This window comes from Gossypium arboreum, chromosome 9 (genome assembly GCF_025698485.1).
Source record: "Gossypium arboreum isolate Shixiya-1 chromosome 9, ASM2569848v2, whole genome shotgun sequence".
Classification (NCBI taxonomy): domain Eukaryota; kingdom Viridiplantae; phylum Streptophyta; class Magnoliopsida; order Malvales; family Malvaceae; genus Gossypium; species Gossypium arboreum.
In genome coordinates this window covers 71,972,814-71,996,192 of record NC_069078.1, presented here as the reverse complement: position 1 = coordinate 71,996,192, position 23,379 = coordinate 71,972,814, and the positions used below count along the sequence as shown (strand labels likewise).

Sequence of the window (23,379 nt, the reverse complement as noted above, 5' to 3'; positions counted from 1 at the left end):
ATTTCTAATGATGTGGCATAATTTGGTTAATTGATGCTGCATATAATTATATACCATTAATGTATCAAATATTAACCCTTAATTAAATTATTAATTAACATGACGGTGAACCTTTCTTGATTTTACGATCACATTAAAGAAGCATTAATAATAGGGGTAAAAGACATTTAGCCCTTTAGGTTCGGTATAAAATACAATTAATTGTTATTTATTATATTTTACTTTGTTAACTAGTGGGATTATCAAGAATAAGGAGATGAATGATGTGGTGGTAGTCCACCTAAGGGTGTAAATGAGACACTGGTGTTCATGAGCTACTTGAGCTCGTTCAATTTGGTAATTATCGAGCAAAGCTCGAGCAACTCAAGCTCTTGATCTAGCCAAATTCAAGCTTATTAATACTTGACTCGAACGACTCGCAAGCCTTATCGAACTTTTCATATTTTTATATTATTAAATTACATTATTTCCCTTAATATATATTATTAACCCTAAGCTTAATAATTAAATCGAGCTTGAGTAAAAAATGACAAACAAGCTTAATCAAGCTTAAAAATAAATGTTCAATGGAGCTCGAGTTGAGTATCAAGCTTCGAATTTTGAGTCGAGTTCAAGCTTGGCAGTATTTGAGCTCGGATCGATTACACCCTTAAGTTCATCCACAGTTGGGTGGAGAGCCACTGAATGGTGATAGAATGGTCTTGGGAGATTATTCTTGGTAGGAAGAGAATAAGGAAAGACGGGAGGTGATTTTTGTGTCTTGGCCTTTTCTCATACGTTATGGTGAACATGTATGTGAAAGATAGAGGTCTGACGTTCTATGATATAACTTCTTACAGTGGAGTTATACCTTATTCCCTTAAGTGGATGTGATGTGACGTCCTAAGATATAACTTCTTAAGAAAACTAGGTAATCAATAAGTCTAAGTCCCTATGCGCGTCTCATACATACCTAGCGAGAGTGATCTTGTGAAGGTTCATCAATCTACTGAGGTTTGGCTTTTTCCTGGTTAGAGATTTGTTTGATATGGATACGTTAGCCTATAACTTGGTTGTTGATAACACGTAGAGCAGGTATAACAATTATTAATCACATAATCATTTATACAAATATAAATCTTATTTTTTTTAAACTCACAAATATGAATCATATATGAAACGAAAGAAGGGAACACTTTCAAACACCTAAAACAAAGCAGGGGCGTACCAGGGGACCGGCAGGGGCCCTTTAATTTTTTTTAAATTTTAAATTAGTAAAGGTAAATTTATACTTTGTCCTCCTAAAAATGATAAAAATTTAATTTAGTCCTTTAAAATTATAAAAATATAGACAATTCAAATATTAAAATTATATTTTTATTATCGTAAAAAATTAAATTTTAATTTTAACCCTTAAAAAGATTTTCTAACTTCACCCTAAATTTAATTATACAGGATTAGTTGAACTTTGCATTGAACTCAAGAAAAGTGAAGCATAACATAGGCTTAGACCGAAAGAAATACTTTACAGCTATTTGGTGAGAAAAAAGAAAAAAAAAAAAAAGAGCTTATAATTTATGATTTTAACAAACTATTGCATAAGATTCTTTTTTGGATTTTACTCAAAAAGACATTATGCTGATCATTACTTGCACTTGAACGTAAAAACAATATAATTACTAATTTATTCCTCCAAAAACCTAATCCGTTTTTCTTCTTTTTAACAGCAAAGCAAGGCATCATTAAAATGATTAAAGGCCCAAAGTTCAAGGTGAGGTTCATCCTGACAAACCCTATAAATAGGTTGATTTTGTGCTACATTTTCATCAGCTCTCCTCCATTGATCCACTCTACCACTAATAATAATCATAAGCTATAAAGAGGAGAAACAAACATATAATTAGTGTGTCAATTCGATTACGAGATGAAGTCGTATAGTATTCTGGTGGTTCTCGTTATCGTACTGCTATCCACTGAAGCCGCCATTGTGCATGGTCAAGGTAAGGGCAACAATGGGAATGGCAACAACAATGGTAATGGATATGGCAACAGCAATGGTAAGAGCAAGGGCAACAGCAATGGTAAGGGCAAGGGCGACAGCAATGGTAAGGGCAAGGGGGACAGCGACGAAGGAAAAGGCAAAAACAAGGGCAATGGAGATAAGAAGAAGAATAAGAAACACGATGATGAAGTGAATTATGACATGTCATCATCAAAGACCGGGCAAGAACGAGCCTACTGCAAAGGGAAAAGTGCTTGTTACCAGAAGACCCTTGTTTGTCCATCTGAATGCCCTCAGAGGAAGCCTACGAAGAACAAAAAGCAGAAGGCTTGCCATATTAACTGCGGCAGCAAGTGCGAAGCCACTTGCAAGTGTAAGCATATATATTTATAATACCATTCACCCTAATTCCAACTTCTCTCAGATTTTTATTTTATTTTTCTTTTTGGTATCTTTTCAGGGAGGAAACCAAAATGTGATGGCTATGGCTCTCTTTGCTATGACCCTCGTTTTGTTGGTGGTGATGGAGTTATGTTCTACTTCCATGGAGCCAAGGGTGGGAACTTCGCCATTGTCTCAGATGATCAGCTTCAAATCAATGCTCATTTCATCGGCACTAGACCACAAGGAAGGACTCGTGATTTCACATGGGTGCAAGCCTTGGCTGTCATGTTCGATACCCACACACTTGTCATTGCAGCAAATAGAGTTTCTCAGTGGGATGACAATGTTGATGCTCTCAGTGTACGATGGGACGACGAGACGGTTACCATCCCTTACGACGGAGAAGGTGACTGGAGGAAGGGTAACGGCGATGAAAGACAAGTGTTGGTGGAAAGAACCGATGACAAAAACAGTCTTCATGTCAAAATATCTGGATTGGTGGAGATGGACATAAGGGTGACGCCCATTGGCAAAGAAGAAAACAAGGTTCATAACTATCAGTTACCAGATGATGATGCCTTTGCTCACTTGGAAACACAGTTCAAGTTCACCAACTTAAGTGATGAAGTTGAAGGAGTGTTGGGAAAAACATACCAGCCAGATTATGTTAGTCCAGTGAAGAGAGGGGTGGCTATGCCAATGATGGGTGGGGAAGACAAGTACCAAACCCCATCACTCTTTTCACCTTTCTGCAAGGCTTGCAGGTTTCAGAGGCCATCTGGATCAGTTGCCACCATCTGAACTGAGTTTGATATTCTCCATCTCCAAGCTGATAATAATCGACACACACAAAAAATTTGTTCTCTAAAATAAACCAATATGTGTCAATTATGTCGTTTTACATGTTTTTACCTCAATTTTTTTTTTCTATTGTAAAATAATAAGGGCCATATGAAAATTACCCACTGAATAAACAACAAACACTAGTCTCATTTTTCAATGCTTAATTCTTTTTTCTTCTTCTTTCACTATACTTTAAAGAGTATGTGATATGTTTAAATTCGTTTGTGATGTATTAAACATTGAAATGAAATGCCCCAAGTAGCTATGATATATATATTCAGTGGGTGGCAGATGAATTTGTTGTTCATTTAATGGGTTTGACTTGGCCTATTCCCTTAATGCAACTTGTAGTTATTAAAAGCTTACTTTCTCAAGTTTCAAAATATTATAAAGATTTGGGCGGCCTAGCCGGGTGGAGGGGGTGTGCAGAAACCACAAATCTAGGCGGTTTGACCTTGGAGAGTCATTTAAAATACTATGGGATCCGCCATTATTAGAAGCTTTAGTCACATGATAATGTGTGAGAACAACTAGATTAGAAGCATCAAATTTATTACTATTCTCATCACCATCTCCAATTTCAACCAAGGCCTATGCCTAAGTTTCTTGATATAGTAATATGTTATTTTTATTCTTCGTTTTTCTTCACAATATTTCATATATATATTTAGATATAAATATTTCTATTCACAAATTAATAAAATTAATAAAAATTACAAAATCATACTGATAGCAATTATAATTTTTTTACATTTTAATATCATTATACAATTTTTTTCATTTATATCTCTACTAACTTTAAACCTTTGATTGAGTTAACGTATGAGTTAACCAAACATCAACTCGATTGGAGAAATTATAACAATACATTTCTATATTTAAAATAAGTTATATTAGATGCTAAGTAATGCTATCTAACATGATAGCATTTTAAGGTGTTATAAAAACGACAACACTAACTAAAAAAAATTGGAGTACATTTAATATTTTGATCATATGTATTTTTTAATTTCGTATATATTGTATATATATTATTATTACAGAAAAATGACAACGCTGAGCTAGAAAAGTAATTATAGTGCATTTAATATTTTTATCACATTATTTATCTATTTAAATTTATTTTTACTCACAATTTAAATAAATTTATTTTTTAAATTTCATAGCACATATTCATATATATTATTATTAATTTCAAAATATATATTTTATTATTTATTAAATATTATTTTTAAATGCAGAATTATATTTTAAAATATATAATTTGCATGTATATACATGTAATCAAATTACTACTGGGATATAATCGTTCACGTATCTAGTTGGACCGAAAATTACTAAGAAAAAATCTGACTTATTATCTTTTCCAATAGGATGATGTGGACAGTTTCATAGCACCCTTTTCTCATTTATATCTTTCCCTTACACCGAGTAATGTAAAATTGTAAATATAAACAAATTGCAGATCCAGAGGAGCTATTTCTCTGTCACCTGCTTGTTTATAGAAAGAAGAAACTTCACATGGCTTTAGCCGTATTTGGAGGCAAACCGCAGCGGAACTGGTCTTTATATAGGGTTTTCCGTAACACTATATCTCCGCCTATCTCCTCTCCAAACTGCAACATTTAAAGATTAATAGAAGGAGAAGGAACTTCTAAAACACAGAGAGACATGGATAGAAGATACTCTTTCTTTTTGGTGGCCTTTGTCCTGGTTTTCATTTCCATGGAAGGTAGCAATGCGCAAGGTAGCAACAGCAAGAAGACACCCTATGATGCTGCTTCAACTCATTATACTGTTTTGGCACCCACCAGTACTGGACAAGAAAGAGTTTACTGCCTAGCAAGAGGAGCTTGTAATGGAAAGGTACTCACATGTCCGAGACAATGCGCTCAAAGGAAGCCCAAAAAGAATAAGAAGGTCAAAGGATGCTTCTTTGACTGCAGTAGCAAATGTGAAGTCACCTGCAAATGTAAGTATATATATATTTATATGTATGTATGGGTGTATCTATGTGTAATCTGTGTATGTATGCTGATGATTTGAAGTTGTTTGACAGGGAGAAAGCCAAACTGTAACGGATATGGGTCTCTATGCTATGATCCAAGGTTTGTTGGTGGTGATGGAGTTATGTTTTACTTCCATGGAGCCAAGGATGGAAATTTCGCCATTGTATCAGATAAGAACCTCCATATCAATGCACACTTCATCGGGACACGACCCCAAGGACGTACACGAGACTACACATGGGTGCAAGCCTTGGCGGTCATGTTCGATACTCACACTCTCGTCCTCGCGGCAAAGAGAGTTTCTCAATGGGACGACAACTTCGACGCTCTCATTGTAAGATGGGACGGCGATGTCGTAAACATCCCGACCGACGGAGAAGCCGAGTGGAGGACTAATTTGGAAGAAAGGGAAGTGATAGTTGAAAGAACTGAGGAAACCAACGGTGTTAAGGTCACAGTTGCAGGGCTGGTGGAGTTGAATGTAAAAGTTAGAGCCATTGGGGAACATGAAAACAAGGTTCACAATTACCAGTTGCCTGCTGATGACGCCTTTGCACATTTGGAGACACAGTTCAAATTCACCGGACTAACCAATCTAGCGGAAGGGGTGTTGGGACAGACTTACCGGCCGGACTACGTTAGCCCCGTGAAACGAGGTGTGGCGATGCCAATGATGGGTGGGGAAGACAAATACCAAACGCCATCCTTATATTCGCCTCTCTGCAATCATTGCAGGTTTAAAGGAACAGCCGGTTTAAGTTCCAACTAAGGACTGATTAAAAGTGAATAACATACATGTAATGCATGTCTTTTGACTCCTTGTTTGTGATTAGAATTGTAATGCTAATAAGGGCCAGATTTTTGCCCATCACATATCATTACTTTAAACAAGATGTATACAACATATATCGATGTAAACTTGCTTAGTTTGGGTTGTTAAGTAATAAATTGTTGATTTTTTTTTTTAGTAATAAAATTGTTGCATGTTGATATACTAATTAATAAAAAGAAAAAGGTCGAGGAAGCTGACTTTTACATTGGAATACTATAAACATGTACATTATGCAGAGAAGGTAGAGCTGAAGATGCGATTCAGATGCTCGAGGAAGCTACCGATGAGAGTGTTTACTTGAATAAAACAATGTTAGAGAGTTGTGAAAATACATGGAGAAGACAACTACGTTATTGATTTTGATTTCAAATAATATTCGATGATGCTTGGAAAATATTTTCATTTTTTCACAGATGAGTCCAAGCAACGAATACCACCAGCGATCATATGAAAGCAAGACCAACATGAACGTTAAACCCAAGGAGAGAAATAAAAGGAAAATATGGGTTTTTTTCTAATTCAATTTTTGTTATTAATTCTTTGTTTCTAACTATACTTAAAACTGGTCTCTTTTATTCTTCCTAGTTTAAGATATTCTTTCTGTGTCTTTCAATTATAATTTGATTTCTTTATGTCCTTGAAAGTGATGTGATGCAACTAATTTAAGGAGTTGGTTTTGGACGTGGCATAATCTGATTATTGCCTTCATTTCGAAAAGCCTTTTTTTGACAATGAGCAAGATGGATATTCCAAAACAAAACAAACGAATACTAGGAAATATCACTAAGAATAAAGCAAGGTTTTTGGCTCAAGGATACGGCACAGGTAGAGAGAATTAAGTTTGATGTGAAATTTGCTCTAAGACCCAGATTTGAGGTCATTAGGTTGCTTTGGAACTTGCAACTTATCTTAACATTAAGTTGTATCGAATGCATTTTTGAATAAGTTCATAGATGAAGAAATCTATTTGGAACAACATAAGGGGTTTGAAGATCCTAAGCATCCAGACTCAAAAAGGCACTTCATGATTTGAAGTAGGCTCCCATGTCAAGGGATGTGAGGCTTTCAAAGAGATCCGAGACCATCCTTTTCATCAATTTTCTCTCTAGATTTTTATTTATGCAAGATTGTTTTAAATATCTTCATGTATTCTCAAGTCATGATTAATTAAATTTTATTTTTCTGGAATGGTGATAGATTCTACATATTAGTTGATTAATTATTAATTTTGATCTATGTTAATTATTAATTATTTAGTCTTGTGATTATTTAATTGCTTGTATGGTTATCGTGTTTTATTAATTTGATAATTTTAATTTGTCTTGAGAGAGGAAAGTAAGGTTGAGATCTAGATTGAATAGATTAGAATTAACTCTAGTAGCGACGAACGAGTTAATTTGCAGCTATAATAGGAATATATTTGATATCCTAATCAACACGATAAGTTTGTTCGTTATGACATCTTGCCTTACAGTGGAATATAGCTAGTGGGGAAAGAGGATTAACTTAAATAGATACTACAATGGTTTAGTTAGTCCATTGAATCTTGAGTTAATAATTACATAGATTGAATGACTGCACGAGGGATAATTGATTAACTAGATTAGGTGAAATTAAAGTTCCAAGATCATACACTTTATTGAGAAAGTTGGGATTTTCCATTGCTCTAGTTTTGTGAAATCTTTATAATTTGCTTAGTTTAATTTTAGTAGCAATTAGGATTTGTTTGACTTATCTAGATTTACATAAAATCAAATAGCTAGTACTTAGTAGAGGTGTGCATGGGTCGAGCTGGGCTCAACTAAAAATTTAAGTCTGACCCGGCCCCAAAAATTGGCCTAAAATTTTACTCAAGCCCAACCCGAATAAAAATGTTAAAACCCGAGCTCGACCCGGCCCGCTCATATTAGTTTTATATTATTTTTATATAATTTTGAAATATATAATATATCAAAAATACTAAAACATCAAAATAAATATTTCTCAACAAATTGAAAATAAATTTTAAAAATATGTATACTTAAATAACACTAAGATAGATGCAACTTAACAAGCAAATGCCTCTAAAATAATAACAAAATTAACAAATGTCTTTAAAATAATAACAAAATTGACAATAAAACAAGTTTTATACAATATCCAAATAATAACAACAAAATAGTAACAACATAATAGAAAATGGTAGCAAAATAGGGAGAAAACAATAAAAAAATAATATTAAAAAATAGATTCTTTTGTCCTTTAGTGAATTCGGGCCGGTTCCAGTCCACAAATGCCTTACCCGAGGCCCAACCTGTTTTTTATAATAAGCCTTATTTTTTTGTCCAAGCCCATTTTTCGGGTTTATATTTTTGCCTAAACCCTTTCATATTTCGGGCGGGTCTTCGGATCGAGCCGGATGACCCGACCTATAAACAGGTCTAATCAATACATGCATTAAAATTTTTAACCTCATTTATTTTTCTTGTAGCAATGACTTAATCTTGTTGCAACTTACAATATATCTATACTTATATCTGCAAAGCAAAAATCAACAATGTTTCACAAAGTTTGGTGATGGAGGTTGTGGATGGCGATAAATGATGTGAATTGTGAGTAGGGGCGTGCAAAAAAAAAAAAATCTAAATCGAAAAAACCAAAGTGAACCACTAAAAACACCAATTTTTTTTTTTTATTTTTCGGTTTAATTGGCTTTCAAGTTTGATTTAATTAGTTTATTGTAACGGCCTAATTTTCAGTGGTGTCGGAAATGGTGATTTGAGATCACTAAATTCGACAAATAAGATTGAACAAGGTAGTAATTTAATATTTATGAGTCAAGTAAGAATTTAGAAGAATTTGTGAAATGGTGAAATTAGTGAATTAAAAGAATTTATTAGGTCAAACGGGTCAAAAATGAGGTATCGAGACCTCAAAGTTGAAAATCGAGCTATAAATATTTTTATAAATATTTATGGAGTTTCATTGAGTTAGTATTAAAGTTTCAGTTAGAAAATTTTAACGCTTGGATGGCTAATTAATTAAAAGGACTAAATTGAAAATAGCACAAAATTTGTTAAATTGTGAGTAAATAGCTTAAGTATTTAAAAGATGGATTTAAAGAGAAATTAGACCCAAAGGTTAATGGCTGGACGGTTTGGGTATGAAATAAGCAAGAAAACAATGTGAACAAGGGGCAAAATTGGAAATAGCATAAAAGTTAATAGTTAAATAATGATGTAATTGAAAAATCTAGACATTTCTTCATATTTTCTAAGCTAAAATTCCATAGAAGGTCTGGAGAAAGCTGGTTTTTCATATTTTACATCATGTGAGTTTAATTCTTACTTTTCTTGATAATTTTTATGTTTTTATGACTTTTACAATTAGGTCCACTTGTAGAATTCATTAGTTTTTGATTTTATGGGTAAAATTTGAAGTTACCCTGGATGTATAAGGGAATTTTATGATGAATTATTATGAAATTTAAGTTCTAATTTTATATTAAGGTGGTTTTATTAAGTGATTTTGATAGGAAATGATATTTAGGACCTAATTGTGAAAAAGTTGTGAATTGAAGGTTTCTGTTGAAATTAAGAATATAAAAGGTTTTGAAATAGTTTATAATGATAAAATAAAGTGTTAATTGAGAAAAATTAGTTCAATTGATGGGTGAATTGAGAAGGGACTAAATTGTGAAAATTGTAAATTTTGGGGTAAAAGTGAAATTTTGAAATTTGAACAGCATAAATTGTGAAGTGAAATAGAATTGAAATGGATGCTAATGAAGGAATGATTTTATAATTATAGATCAAGAAAACGAACTGAATCGTTGAAAGGAGAAAATTCAAGAATAGTCCCTGAATTTCTACGACTTTTACAAATTAGTCCAGGTAAGTTCATATGGCAAAGTTCAATGTTTTGATATGAAAATATTATGATTGTTAAAGTATTTTATTGTTGATGAATACTATCAATTTGCATTAACTAATGAATAATGTGTAACTAAAAGTACAAATTAGTAGGAACAATGGATTTGAGTGCTTCTATTCGTGACCTCGATGAGTTGATTGAAACATATGTGACAAGTGTGCCTGCTTAAGACCATAGCTGGGCTATGACATCGGTGCAATGTGATAATGTGACTCAGATAAGACCATAGTCGGGCTATGGCATCAGATAATGTGATAATGTGATTCCGTATAAGACCATGTCCGGATATGGCTTCGGTATGATATGTGAACCGTAAGACCATGGCAAGGCTATGGCTTCGGTGTGTGATGTGTATCAATGTGAAAGTCCATGGTTTACTATGGCAATGTGATAATGAAGCACTCAATTCCCTTATTGTTCCCTAATTTGACAATAAAGTAAATGAGAAATGGGCCTAAGGAGTTAAATTGTGAGTTGCCATATGGAAATTATTCCAATGAGTTATTAATGAAATTGTGATTTGGAGGATGAAATAGTTAAACTAATAGATATATGATTGTGTACGATATTTGATATGATTTGTGTTTATATGCCTATGAGCTTACTAAGCTTCAATAAGCTTACTTGTGTGTGTTTAATATTTTTATGTAGATTGACTTGAAGTGAAGTGGGTAGATCGGATCAACACAACAGGGCACACTATTCAGATCAATTCCGGTAGTTTTTGTTTTATGTTTAAAGATTTATATGGCATGTATAGAGTTTGAATGAATTGAAGTAAAGATGTTATAAACTAGTTAACAATATTTGTACTAAAACAGTTTTCGGTAAGTAGCAGTAGTTTGACTTTGAAAAATCACTAAAAATAGTAGAAATGGAATTAAATAATGAATAAATTATGGAATCGAATCTTGATGAGTTTATTTTCATATGGAAGAAGCAAAACAGGTATATGAGCTATATTTTATGAGATGTTTAAATTTTTGTGAAATAGGGCCAGAGCGATTTCTGGATCCCCTGTTCTGACTTTGGAAATTCACCATAAATTTTACAAAGATAATTAGAAGTCATACTTTATATGTACAGATTCCTTATTGAGTTTAGTTTTATTAGAGACAAACAGCATAGTCATTGAAGCTCTGTACAGAGAGATATCTGATTCGTAATACACAAAGGTCAGAGTAGTCAAACCCTGAAATAGGGGAGATTTTAAATAATAAACTGTACTAATTGGCTTGACCAAAAATTCTAGAAAAAAATTGGTAAGTATATATATGAGTATAAATTTAGAGAAAATTTACGGATTTGGATTTCGAGTTTTATAACTCGAGATATGAATTATTTAGCAACTATGACACAGTTGGACAGCTTGTCTGAAAAATATTATATAAATTATCTAAATTTGGTTAAGTGCTCAAATAAGTTTAGTAGTGCCTTGTGCTCGACTCCGGCAACGGTCTCGGGTAAGGGGCGTTACATTTATTGGTATCGAGCTTCGGTTTAGTCGATTCTCAAATATGTATGATGTGAAAAGTGTCTAGAATTACATGCCATATAAATCAGTGATAGTGTGTCGTGTATGATCCGATCTAATCCTTGTTTTTATTATAGATTATCTTCGATTTGAAAAGATGTCGATAGACCGAACAAACCGAGCAAGAAGAAGTTAATAGCAGAGTACAAATCTCGAACAAGGAACAAGTAGTGAAGTCTGATTTCATTGATGCGAGAACAAGAACTCAAAATATGATTTATGGATTCATGAATCGCTGGTATAATGAGAATGTGCGAGAAAGAAATCGACTCGCAACCTCCTCCCCTATCTCAAAATCAGAGTACCCCGGCTGCTCCTCCACCTCCTCCTACAACTGAATCGCAAACGCTTCTCCATTTGAAAAGCTCAAAAACATGGGGTGAAGAATTTCGGGAAGAAATGACGATGACCCGTTAAAGTGAATATTGGTTACAAAGTATAATGAAGGTTTTAAGCAAATGGCGTGCTCACCGATGATTACTTAATATGTGCCGTGTCATTATTAAAAGAAGAAGCTTATAACTGGTGGGAAACAATAGAAGTCATTTGTACCTTACCGAGAAGATCACTTGGGAATTTTTTCAAAATGAATTTAAGAAGAAATATGTCGGTAGAAGATATCTGGATAAGAAGAAAAGAGAATTTCTCGACTTGCGACAGGGAAACAAGTCAGTGGCTGAATATGAAAGAGAATTTGTTTATCCGAGCAAATATGCTCGAGATATAGTACCCATCAAGAAGAAATGTGTATCGATTTGAAGAAGGGCTTAATGATGAGATTAAAATGATGATAGGGGGCATTGAGATACGAGAATTTGTTGTTCTATCAGATCGTGCTCAGAAGCTTGAAGAAGTATATAATAAAAAGATGCAACGAGATAGAAGAAGTAAAGAATCTTTCAAAAGAAGTGCATCTAAGTCATTTTCGCTTTACCAAAGAAGAAATCTAAAGAGGAATTCAATGAGCCACTTCAAGACCGAAAGATCAGAAAAAGTAGGCCAAGACAATCTGATTACAAAGCATCCGACAGACTGCTTGTTAGTGTGGGTAGTGTACAAAATACCCAAAGGCCCAAGTGTCAACATTGTGGAAGAAGTCACCCTTGAATGCGTATAAATTAGGGCTTGTTATAAATGTGGGGCCACCGATCACTTTATTCGTGATCGCCCCAATTACAAGTAGGAGAAGTGGAACAGAGGAGAAACTGAAAATTCTTCCTCAAAAGGAAGACGCCCGTCGAAAGCAAAGGCTACAGGGCTACTCGTTCGGGTATGAAAGATACTGCTAGCCGATCGAAGTTAGGGCTCTCTGCCAGATTTATGCCATTCGAGCGAGAGAAGAAGCAACACTCCGTATGTAATTGCTGGTACTTTCTATCTTTATGATATTCCTGTATGCTTTAATAGACCTCGGTCTACTCATTCATATATTTGCACTATGTTAGCATCTCGAAAAGAACTTATTTGTTGAGCCTCATCGATTATGATGTACAAGTTACAAACCGTTAGGTCAAAGTGTGGTAGTTAATTTAATATGTCATAACCGCCCACCGAAATTTAAGGGTGTGATTTCCCCCGATTTGATGTCGCTACCCTTTCGGAATTTGATGTTATCTTGGGCATGGACTGGTTAATGAAACATGACGCAATAGTGAATTGTCGAGAAAACGAATTAGTTTGAAATGTCAAACAGAGACATTATTTTGGTTGAGTCTGAAATTTGGATGACATGGTTAGAATGATTTCCTTTATGTCTGCCGTAAATTGTTGCGTAAAGGAAATGAGGCTTATTTAGCCTATATTCTTGATACTCAAGTTCGAATCAAAGTTAGAGCAACTATCTATTGTAAATGAATTCATGGATGTATTTCGAAGAATTACCGGGTTACCACCGATAGAGAAGTTGAGTTCGTGATAGATGTGCTTCCTGAACAGCTCCCATATCGGTGACACCGTATAGAATGGCTCCAGCAGAATTAAGAGAGTTAAAACGCAGCTTGCAAGAGTCATTAGACAAAGGGTTTATCGACCGAGTATGTCACTGTGGGTGCACCTGCCTTATTTGTGAAAAGAAGGATGGTTCATTGAGGTCGTGCATAGATTACGAGCAAATTGAATAAGGTAACAATTAAAAATAAATATCCTTTGCCTCGTATTGATGATTTATTCGATCACTTAAGGATGCTACAAGAGTTTTCAAAAATAGATCTCAGATCCGGTATTATCGCTTAAAGGTAAAGGAATGTGATGTACCGAAATGCTTTTAGAACTCGGTATGGTCATTATGAGTTCTTAGTTATGCCATTCGGTTTGACAAATGCTCCTGCCGCTTTTATGGATTTAATGAATCGAATTTTCCAGTCTTACCTAGATAGATTTGTGGTTGTGTTTATTGACGATATAACGATCTATTCAAAGACGTAATCGAGCATGCTCAAGACTTGAGAATTGTACTACGATATTAAGGAAAAACAGTTATATGCAAAATTTAGTAAATGTGAATTTTGGCTTCATGAAGTGGGATTCTTGGGTCACATTGTGTCATTGATGGTATACTGGTAGATCCGAGTAAGGTGTCACGGTGATTAATTGGAAAACTCCAAAGAATGTTACTAAGTGCGAAGTTTCCTTGGATTAGCTGGTTACTATCGTCGATTTGTGAAAGATTTTTCACCGATTGCTTCACCGATAACTAAATTATTACGAAAGAATGTTGAGTTTGTATGGTCCGATGAGTGCCAACAAAGTTTTGATCAATTAAAGAAAATGTTGACAGAGGCTCGGTGTTAACTCAAATTTGAATCGTGTGCCATATGTAGTATATAGTGATGCGTCTCTGAATGGTTTAGGTTGTGTATTGATGCAACAGAAAAGTTGTAGCATATGCTTCTCGACAGCTTGAAACCACATGAGAGGAACTACCCTACACATGATCTTGAGTTAGCGCCATAGTATTTGCTTTAAAAATTTGGAGACACTACCTATATGGAGAGAAATGTTATGTGTATACTGCACCATAAAAGTTTGAAATATTTAATGTCGCAGAAAGAGCTGAATTTGAGATGAGGCGATGGTTAGAGCTGTTGAAAGATTACGATCTTATCATTGATTATCATCCGGTAAGGCAAATGTAGTGGCAGTGCACTTAGTCGAAATCATCATTATTTGCTCTTCTAGCGTTAAATGCTCATTTGTCTCATTAATGAAAATGGTTCTATATTAGTTGAATTAAAGACAAAACCAGATTCTTTCAACGAATTCGGAATTGCAAGATGAAGATCCGAAATTGGTGTTGAAACGACAAATGGTTCGGGATAATTTGAACTTAGATTACTCTATTGATAATAGTGGTATGTTATACCATCGTAATAGAATTTGTGTCCCGAATAATCTAGAATTGAAGAAGGATATCTTATCGAGGCTCATAGTAGTATGTACTCGATTTATCCGGTAGTACGAAGATGTATTGTGATTTGAAAAAATGTATTGGTGGCTCGGTATGAAACGGAAATTTGTGAATTTGTGGCAAAATGTTTAATCATCAACAGTAAAAGTTGAACATCAAGTGCCTACAGTTTGTTACAACCCGTAATGATTCCGAATGGAAGTGGGAACATGTGACGATGGATTTTGTATCCGGATTGCCAGTGACTCAAGAAAAAGATTCGATTTGGGTGATAGTAGATGATTAACTAAATCGGGCATTTTATTCCTACGTAATGCATTTTTCACTTGATAAGTTAGCGAATTATATGTGTCGAAATTGTGAGATTACATGGGGTGCCGACATCAATTATTTCGATCGAGATCCGAGGTTTACTTGAGATTTTGGAATAAACTACAGAAGCTTTAGGTACTAAGTTAAAATTTAGTACACTTTTCACCCTCGCATGATGGACAATCGAGCGAGTGATTCAGATTTTGGAAGATATGTTAAGGTGTTGTATACTGAGTTCGGTGGCACTGGAAAGGTACTTACCTTTAGTGAATTTGCTTATAATAACAGCTTATCAAGCTAGTATCAAAATGGCACCGCTTGAAGCTCAGATGGAAGGAAGTGCGAACCCGTTGTATTGGTCGAATTAAGTGAATCGAAATTAGTCTGAGTGGATTTAATTCGGAAACTAAAGAGAAAGTTCAGATTATTCGAAAGTTTGAAAGTCGCTCCGATCGTCAAAAGTCGATGCGATTTGAAAAGAAGAGATATAGAGTTCAATGTGGGTGATCATGTGTTCTTGAAAGTTTCTCCGTGGAAGAAAGTTTTACGGTTTGGTAGAAAAGGAAAGCTTAGTCCACGATTTATCGGACCATACTGAAATCATTGAGAGGATCGGTCCAGAGCTTATAGATTGGCCTTGCCTCCGAACTTGAGAAGATCCATAATGTATTTCATGTATCTATGTTGAGACGATATAGATCAGACCCTTCACATGTGATTCCTCATACCGAGATAGAGCTACAATCGATATGACTTATTCGGAGGAACCAAAGAAAGTATTAGCTCGGGAAGTTAAAGAACTACGGAATAAACGAAAACCGTTAGTAAAAGTGTTATGGCATCGACATGGATTGGAGGAGGCAACCTGGGAAACAGAGGAGTCAATGAGATCACAATATCCAAATCATGTTGCAACAAATTTCGAGGACGAAATTTTAAAGGGGAGAGTTGTAACTACTAATTTTCAAGTGGTGTCGAAATGGTGATTTGAGATCACTAAATTCGACAAATAAGATTGAACAAGATAGTAATTTAATATTTATGAGTCAAGTAAGAATTTAGAAGAATTTGTGAAATGGTGAAATTAGTGAATTAAAAGAATTTATTAGGTCAAACGGGTCAAAAATGAGGTATCGAGACCTCAAAGTTGAAAATCGAGCTATAAATATTTTTATAAATATTTATGGAGTGTCATTGAGTTAGTATTAAAGTTTCGTTAGAAAATTTTAACGCTTGGATGGCTAATTAATTAAAAGGACTAAATTGAAAATAGCGCAAAATTTGTTAAATTGTGAGTAAATAGCTTAAGTATTTAAAAAGATGGATTTAAAGAGCAATTAGACCCAAAGGTTAATGGCTGGACGGTTTGGGTATGAAATAAGCAAGAAAACAATGTGAACAAGGGGCAAAATTGGAAATAGCATAAAAGTTAATAGTTAAATAATGATGTAATTGAAAAATCTAGACATTTCTTCATATTTTCTCAGCTAAAACGCCATAGAAGGTCTGGAGAAAGCTGGTTTTCATATTTTACATCATGTGAGTTTAATTCTTACTTTTCTTGATAATTTTATGTTTTTACGACTTTTACAATTAGGTCCACTTGTAGAATTCATTAGTTTTTGATTTTATGGGTGAAATTGGAAGTTACCCTGGATGGATAAGGGAATTTTATGATGAATTATTATGAAATTTAAGTTCTAATTTTATATTAAGGTGGTTTTATTAAGTGATTTTGATAGGAAATGATATTTAGGACCTAATTGTGAAAAAGTTGTGAATTGAAGGTTTCTGTTGAAATTAAGAATATAAAAGGTTTTGAAATAGTTTATAATGATAAAATAAAGTGTTAATTGAGAAAATTAGTTCAATTGATGGGTGAATTGAGAAGGACTAAATTGTGAAAATTGTAAATTTTGGGGTAAAAGTGCAATTTCGAAATTTGAACAGCATAAATTGTGAAGTGAAATAGAATTGAAATGGATGCTAATGAAGGAATGATTTTATAATTATAGATCAAGAAAACGAATCGAATCGTGGAAAGGAGAAAATTCAAGAATAGTCCCCGAATTTCTACGACTTTTACAAATTAGTCCAGGTAAGTTCATATGGCAAAGTTCAATGTTTTGATATGAAAATATTATGATTGTTAAAGTATTTTATTGTTGATGAATACTATCAATTTGCATTAACTAATGAATAATGTGTAACTAAAAGTACAAATTAGTAGGAACAATGGATTTGAGTGCTTCTATTCTGTGACCCTGATGAGTTGACGAAACATATGTGACAAGTGTGCCCGTTTAAGACCATAGCTGGGCTATGGCATCGGTGCAATGTGATAATGTGACTCCGTATAAGACCATAGCTGGGCTATGGCATCGGTATAATGTGATAATGTGATTCCGTATAAGACCATGTCTGGGATATGGCTTCGGTATGATATGTGAACCGTGTAAGACCATGGCAAGGCTATGGCTTCGGTGTGTGATGCGTATCAATGTGAAAGTCCATGGTTTACTATGGCAATGTGATAATGAAGCACTCAATTCCCTTATTGTTCCCTAATTTGACAATAAAGTAAATGAGAAATGGGCCTAAGGAGTTAAATTGTGAGTTGCCATATGGAAATTATTCCAATGAGTTATTAATGAAATTGTGATTTGGAGGATGAAATAGTTAAACTAATAGATATATGATTGTGTACGATATTTGATATGATTTGTGTTTATATGCCTATGAGCTTACTAAGCTTCAATAAGCTTACTTGTGTGTGTTTAATATTTTTATGTAGATTGACTTGAAGTGAAGTGGGTAGATCGGATCAACACAACAGGGCACACTATTTAGATCAATTCCAGTAGTTTTTGTTTTATGTTTAAAGATTTATATGGCATGTATAGAGTTTGAATGAATTGAAGTAAAGATGTTATAAACTAGTTAACAATATTTGTACTAAAACAGTTTTCGTAAGTAGCAGTAGTTTGACTTTGAAAAATCACTAAAAATAGTAAAAATGGAATTAAATAATGAATAAATTATGGAATCGAATCTTGATGAGTCTATTTTCATATGGAAGAAGCAAAACAGGTATATGAGCTATATTTTATGAGATGTTTAAATTTTTGTAAAACAGGGCCAGAGCGATTTCTGGATCCCTGTTCTGACTTTGGAAATTCACCATAAATTTTACAAAGATAATTAGAAGTCATACTTTATATGTACAGATTCCTTATTAAGTCTAGTTTTATTAGAGACAAATGGCATAGTCATTGAATCTCTGTACAGAGAGATATCTGATTCGTAATACACAAAGGTCAGAGTAGTCAAACCCTGAAACAGGGGAGATTTTAAATAATAAACTGTACTAATTGGCTTGACCAAAAATTCTAGAAAAAAATTGGTAAGTAGATATATGAGTATAAATTTATAGAAAATTTACGGATTTGGATTTTGAGTTTTATAACTCGAGATATGAATTATTTAGCAACTATGACACAGTTGGACAGCTTGTCTGAAAAGTATTATATAAATTATCTAAATTTGGTTAAGTGCTCAAATAAGTTTAGTAGTGCCTTGTGCTCGACTCCGGCAATGGTCTCGGGTAAGGGGCGTTACATTTATTCAATTAGTTTTTAATTTTTACATTTTAAACCTATTAAATTCATAATCCATTTACATATCCAAACTCAAATTTAAACCTTAAACTCAATACCAATTAAAACTTAATATTTTTAAAAGCCCAAATTCATTCAAATTTAAAACCTAAATTAATAATTTAATTTTTATGACATTTATTTTAATTTTATCATTTAATATATAAAAAACCCTAAAACTAAGGCTAAACACATGGTATAAATATATATTATAAAGTCATTTCAACCTTACTTCTATAGTGTACTAATCATCAGCAGAGATATTTAAATCATGAAAATGAAATGCTTACATCCAAGCCTTGTAAGAAAATGAAAAATCCCATACGAATGGCAGAGTTAACAAACATGGAACATTGGAATCCAATAGGAAAACCATAAACTGATTTTGAGTTAATTAAAATTGTTTCATTTAAATTTTAATATTTTTATAATTAATTTGAAATAAAAATAAAAATAAAAGTGATGCGTTATGTTAAATTGAAGAAAGGAGATAATTATGTGAAAAAATTAAAGGAAATAAAATCATAAATACTTCAATTAGGGAAAAAAAATTAACTAAAAAAAAACTGAAAAACCGAACTGAAGTGAAAATTTACAATTCTGTTATGCTCCCAAGTTTGTTCAGCTTATTCAATTTACATGGATAATTTAATTTATTCAATTTTCGGTATAAACAAAACGAACCGACTAAATGCATACCCCTCACTAGGGATGTTCACAGTTTGGTTAAAACCGAATTAACCAATCGAATCGATCTAATTCAGTTAATCGGGCGGTGACTGAATTTAGTTCAGTCGACAGTCGGTTAATAATTTTTTGGAATTTTAATTATCGGTTAATTCAGTTTGAAACCAAGTAATTAACCGAATTAACCAATTAACCAAATAGATAATATATAATATGTATAACCCATCCCCAATATATAAATAATTAATATATATAGTGTTTCTAATGTCTTATTTATTGTTTCCACCTTTATTTAAAGTTTTTGAACTATTAAATAAAAGAAAATGAACATTAGCAATATATATTCTTTATATATTTTATACTTATTTTAACCAAAAGACAAAAACAAATAAATTTCAGTTTGGTTAATGTTTTTAAAAGAACTTTAATTTAATTAACGGTTAAATTATTTTTACATTTCAAAAAATCAATTAATAGTAATTTTATTCAAATATTATTCAAACCCAACTGAGAGTGATTCACTAGTGTTCTAATAGTCGGAGTCTATCCCTTCTTAGTGATTGGAGGAGTTTATATATGTAGTGGAGGGGCAATTTGATATGGGTCCCTTTGTCCTATATATGCCCCTAGTTTATAGTTTAAATAAGGGGAAAAGTGTAGGGTATGGTTAGAGGCGAGGAGAGTTAGTTTTAGGAATTATGAAACATGATTAGGTGCTATAAAGTTATAATGATTTGGTTATCAATGTATGAACATTTAAGTAAGTTTAGAGTTTGAATTTAAATCTCTATATTTACAATTTGAATAGAAAACCAATAAATGATGTAATGATTATGGAAGAGGTAGGAGTAGGATGATAGCTTGTTTACCAAGCAAAGCAAAGGATGAAGTTGTTGGTTGTTCAATATTGGGCCAACAAAAAGAAGGCGGAGAATCGTGTGTGAGGGTAGAACTGAAGCCATGCCCATCTAGGCATGCATGCCTGACTCCCCCAGCATCTTTATAGGCCCTACTCTCCCTCCTTTCATTGCCAACTTGCAACCTCAATTTCCCTCAATGCAAGCAAAGGTGAATAGAAAGGAAGAAATGGATCATCGTGTTCGTCTTTTCAAGTTTCCCTGACCCCATAAATTAATTTCTATTACAATATCAAATTTCATTGTTACAATAAATAATTTTATCATCATCACTATTCTTTTTATTCTCACCCAAACTAATATTAATATCTATCCAAATCTTTATGAGCACAACATAGAAGAATCTCTTGAACATACTACATTGCCTTTCTAATTAGAATGCAACGATGAGATAAGATGGAGCAGCAGAAGAAACCTTAAAAAAAAATGGTGGATTCTTAGAAGAAAAATAGATGTTTTGCGTATATTGAACTCAACCATGAAATACCAACAACAATATTTGTATTTTTGGTCCGACCAAGTGGCAGCCAACATCAATGCTTTACTCTACTTACCACCAATTGTCGAAGCAACTCATGTGAGCTTGAATTGAGAAAGAAGCAACTTTACACCTCTCATCTATACCATATTTGGGTTAAATAAAGTTAAACACTTTCGTACTATTGCCCAAAATACAATTTAATTCAAAAATGGTTAAAATCTGCCATAAATTCCTGTATTTTTTTAAATTTAAAATTTAGTCCCTATATTTTTATTTTTAGGAATTTAATCCCTCTACTTTTCAAATCTCAAAATTCATATCCAACTATTAATACTGGTAGGTAGAATTATTTTATGAAATTCAGGTTTATTATAATGTCATTTTTGTAGCTATATATATTGCTACCAAGTGAGTATTTTTTTTATCAAAATGTCACGCCGACAAATTTAACAAAAAAAAAAATGTTAACAATTGAAACGGAATTTTGAAATCTAAAATGTAAATAAACTAAATTCATGAGAATAAAAGTATAATAACTAATTTTTAAATTTGTGAAGAGTACAAAGACCTATGCCATATTTTAACCTTCAAAATTTGATATCTTAAAAAGTAAATGTTTTAATTTAATAGAATAATGTTGCTTTATTTTCTACAATTCAATAATAACATATTTCTTTAGAGTTGTTATAACAATTAAATTATGTAGAATTAGAGACAGTTCACACCATAAAAAGAGCATTGAGTCACAAAGATGAAAGTAATTCACGTTGTAAGTAGTGCAAGCAGCCATTAAGAGTGGTGATTTAGCAATGTTGAGATTGTATTCGAGTAGAATCGATGCTATGGTTTCGTATCTTCTTCTGAGGCTCCCCTCGATGTTGAGAGGGGATACTTATAAAGGAATGATTCCCAACCAGTATGCACTCTACCTCATATGTGCAAAGGGTAGGGAGGCGAATGTCAGTTTAGAGGCATTGCTAGAGTCGATTTAAATGACTGATAAATTTTCTATACAAGTTTTAAGAACATACTTTACAATATTCATTTTATTTAATTTTATATTTTAATTATATTACATAAGATTTGTCATGTCATTTTTAAAAGGTTATATTAACAATTTTAGTAACGAAAAGACTGATTGATATAACATCAAATCATCAATAATTTAATATATAATTAGAATGTTTTAAGTTTTGGGGTCAATTTAAAATGAAGGTCATAGATTGAGGATATCTAGTGAAATTAACCTTTTCTTTAAATTTAATTTAATATAATTTATAGAAATAAATTTCTTTTTGGTTGAATTTAGAACTCTAAGATAATTTCCCATTTAACCCATTAAGAAAATTTTAGATTTTTGTTATAGAAGGTGAAGCAGGGATCTGTTTAGGTTTTTCTAAGATTAAAGTCATTATAATTTCACCTGTGATACAGTTGAAAATAAATTTTCATATTTTTGTTGTACATATTCTGTAGAATATAGTAACATAATAATAGCTTTTATATAAATGGACAATAATTGCCTTAACGTTAATAAGATGGGACAGAAGAAAAAAAGTGTTTTTGCCTTCGTTGAATCTAATGAATCCAAGAAAATAAAAGAGGGTTAAAGAAGAAGGAAGCAGGGATCATCGGCTTGGATCGATCTGCTCATAGAAATTAAAGCCCCACAGGGAGCCATCAGCCTCGTTGACATTAGCTGGAAATAGGGCCCAATTTAACCGCAATCGCTACGGAAACTTATTTCCTAAGTTAGCCAAGCATTCCCAATCACAAGCCGAGGCAATGATTAATTCCTTTTAATGGTGTTGGATGGTTATATCATATCTCGATTATATTAAAAAACAAGCGAAGTTGAATGTCTATTGGAAGTAATTTTTTTAATATTGTTTTTCTTTTATTTATAATATTTGAATCGATATCTTATTTAGGAAATATTAAAATTTTTATTACTCGATCACTACAGAAATAGAATGAGGCTAATAAACCTGAGAATTAAAAATTTCACTTTTTGTATTGAAAAACGAGGCTTTGTGATTCTTATGAATCTAATTCATTAAAATTCCATCAAATAAAATGGAAGAATTATAAATCTCCAAAATAATATATAAAAATATCGCAAATAAAGCCATTGTGTTGCGATACCTATCAAAGGAGCCGTTCCTTATCTAGGGGCTACCTTACCATAATTTGAATTCAATGGTTTCAAACCATAATTTGAATTCAATGGTTTCAAAAAATCCCCTACAACAGTTTGTCTTAGACCAGATCTAAAACTACCCTCAACGGTTTGTGTAGCCATAAATCTTATTTTGTATTCAATGAGATCTGTTGACTTTATATATTAAATAAACAATCTTATCATAGACTCATTGTAATCTTGAAACTATATAACAATGAAAACAGTAACCTTAGTTGCCATCTC

The 23,379-nt window shown here is 32.9% G+C and overlaps 2 protein-coding genes and 1 long non-coding RNA gene across 3 annotated transcripts; all 3 read left to right on the top strand.

Moving 5' to 3' along the window:
- Positions 1-1,734: 1,734 nt before the first annotated feature.
- LOC108456085 (uncharacterized) lies at positions 1,735-3,372 on the top strand. The gene is made up of 2 exons (XM_017754679.2): positions 1,735-2,354; positions 2,442-3,372. Exons 1-2 carry the CDS (start codon positions 1,904-1,906, stop codon positions 3,164-3,166), a joined length of 1,176 nt encoding a protein of 391 aa, XP_017610168.1. The 5' UTR covers positions 1,735-1,903; the 3' UTR covers positions 3,167-3,372.
- A 1,353-nt stretch (positions 3,373-4,725) lies between these two features.
- On the top strand, positions 4,726-6,193 carry LOC108456056 (uncharacterized). The gene is made up of 2 exons (XM_017754649.2): positions 4,726-5,180; positions 5,268-6,193. The coding sequence occupies exons 1-2, from the start codon at positions 4,880-4,882 to the stop codon at positions 5,984-5,986; spliced, it is 1,020 nt and encodes a 339-aa protein (XP_017610138.1). The 5' UTR covers positions 4,726-4,879; the 3' UTR covers positions 5,987-6,193.
- Positions 6,194-9,829: 3,636 nt separating this feature from the next.
- On the top strand, positions 9,830-10,870 carry LOC128280632 (uncharacterized). The gene is made up of 2 exons (XR_008270729.1): positions 9,830-9,921; positions 10,613-10,870. It is a non-coding gene; the product is annotated as an uncharacterized LOC128280632 (long non-coding RNA).
- Positions 10,871-23,379: the final 12,509 nt, after the last annotated feature.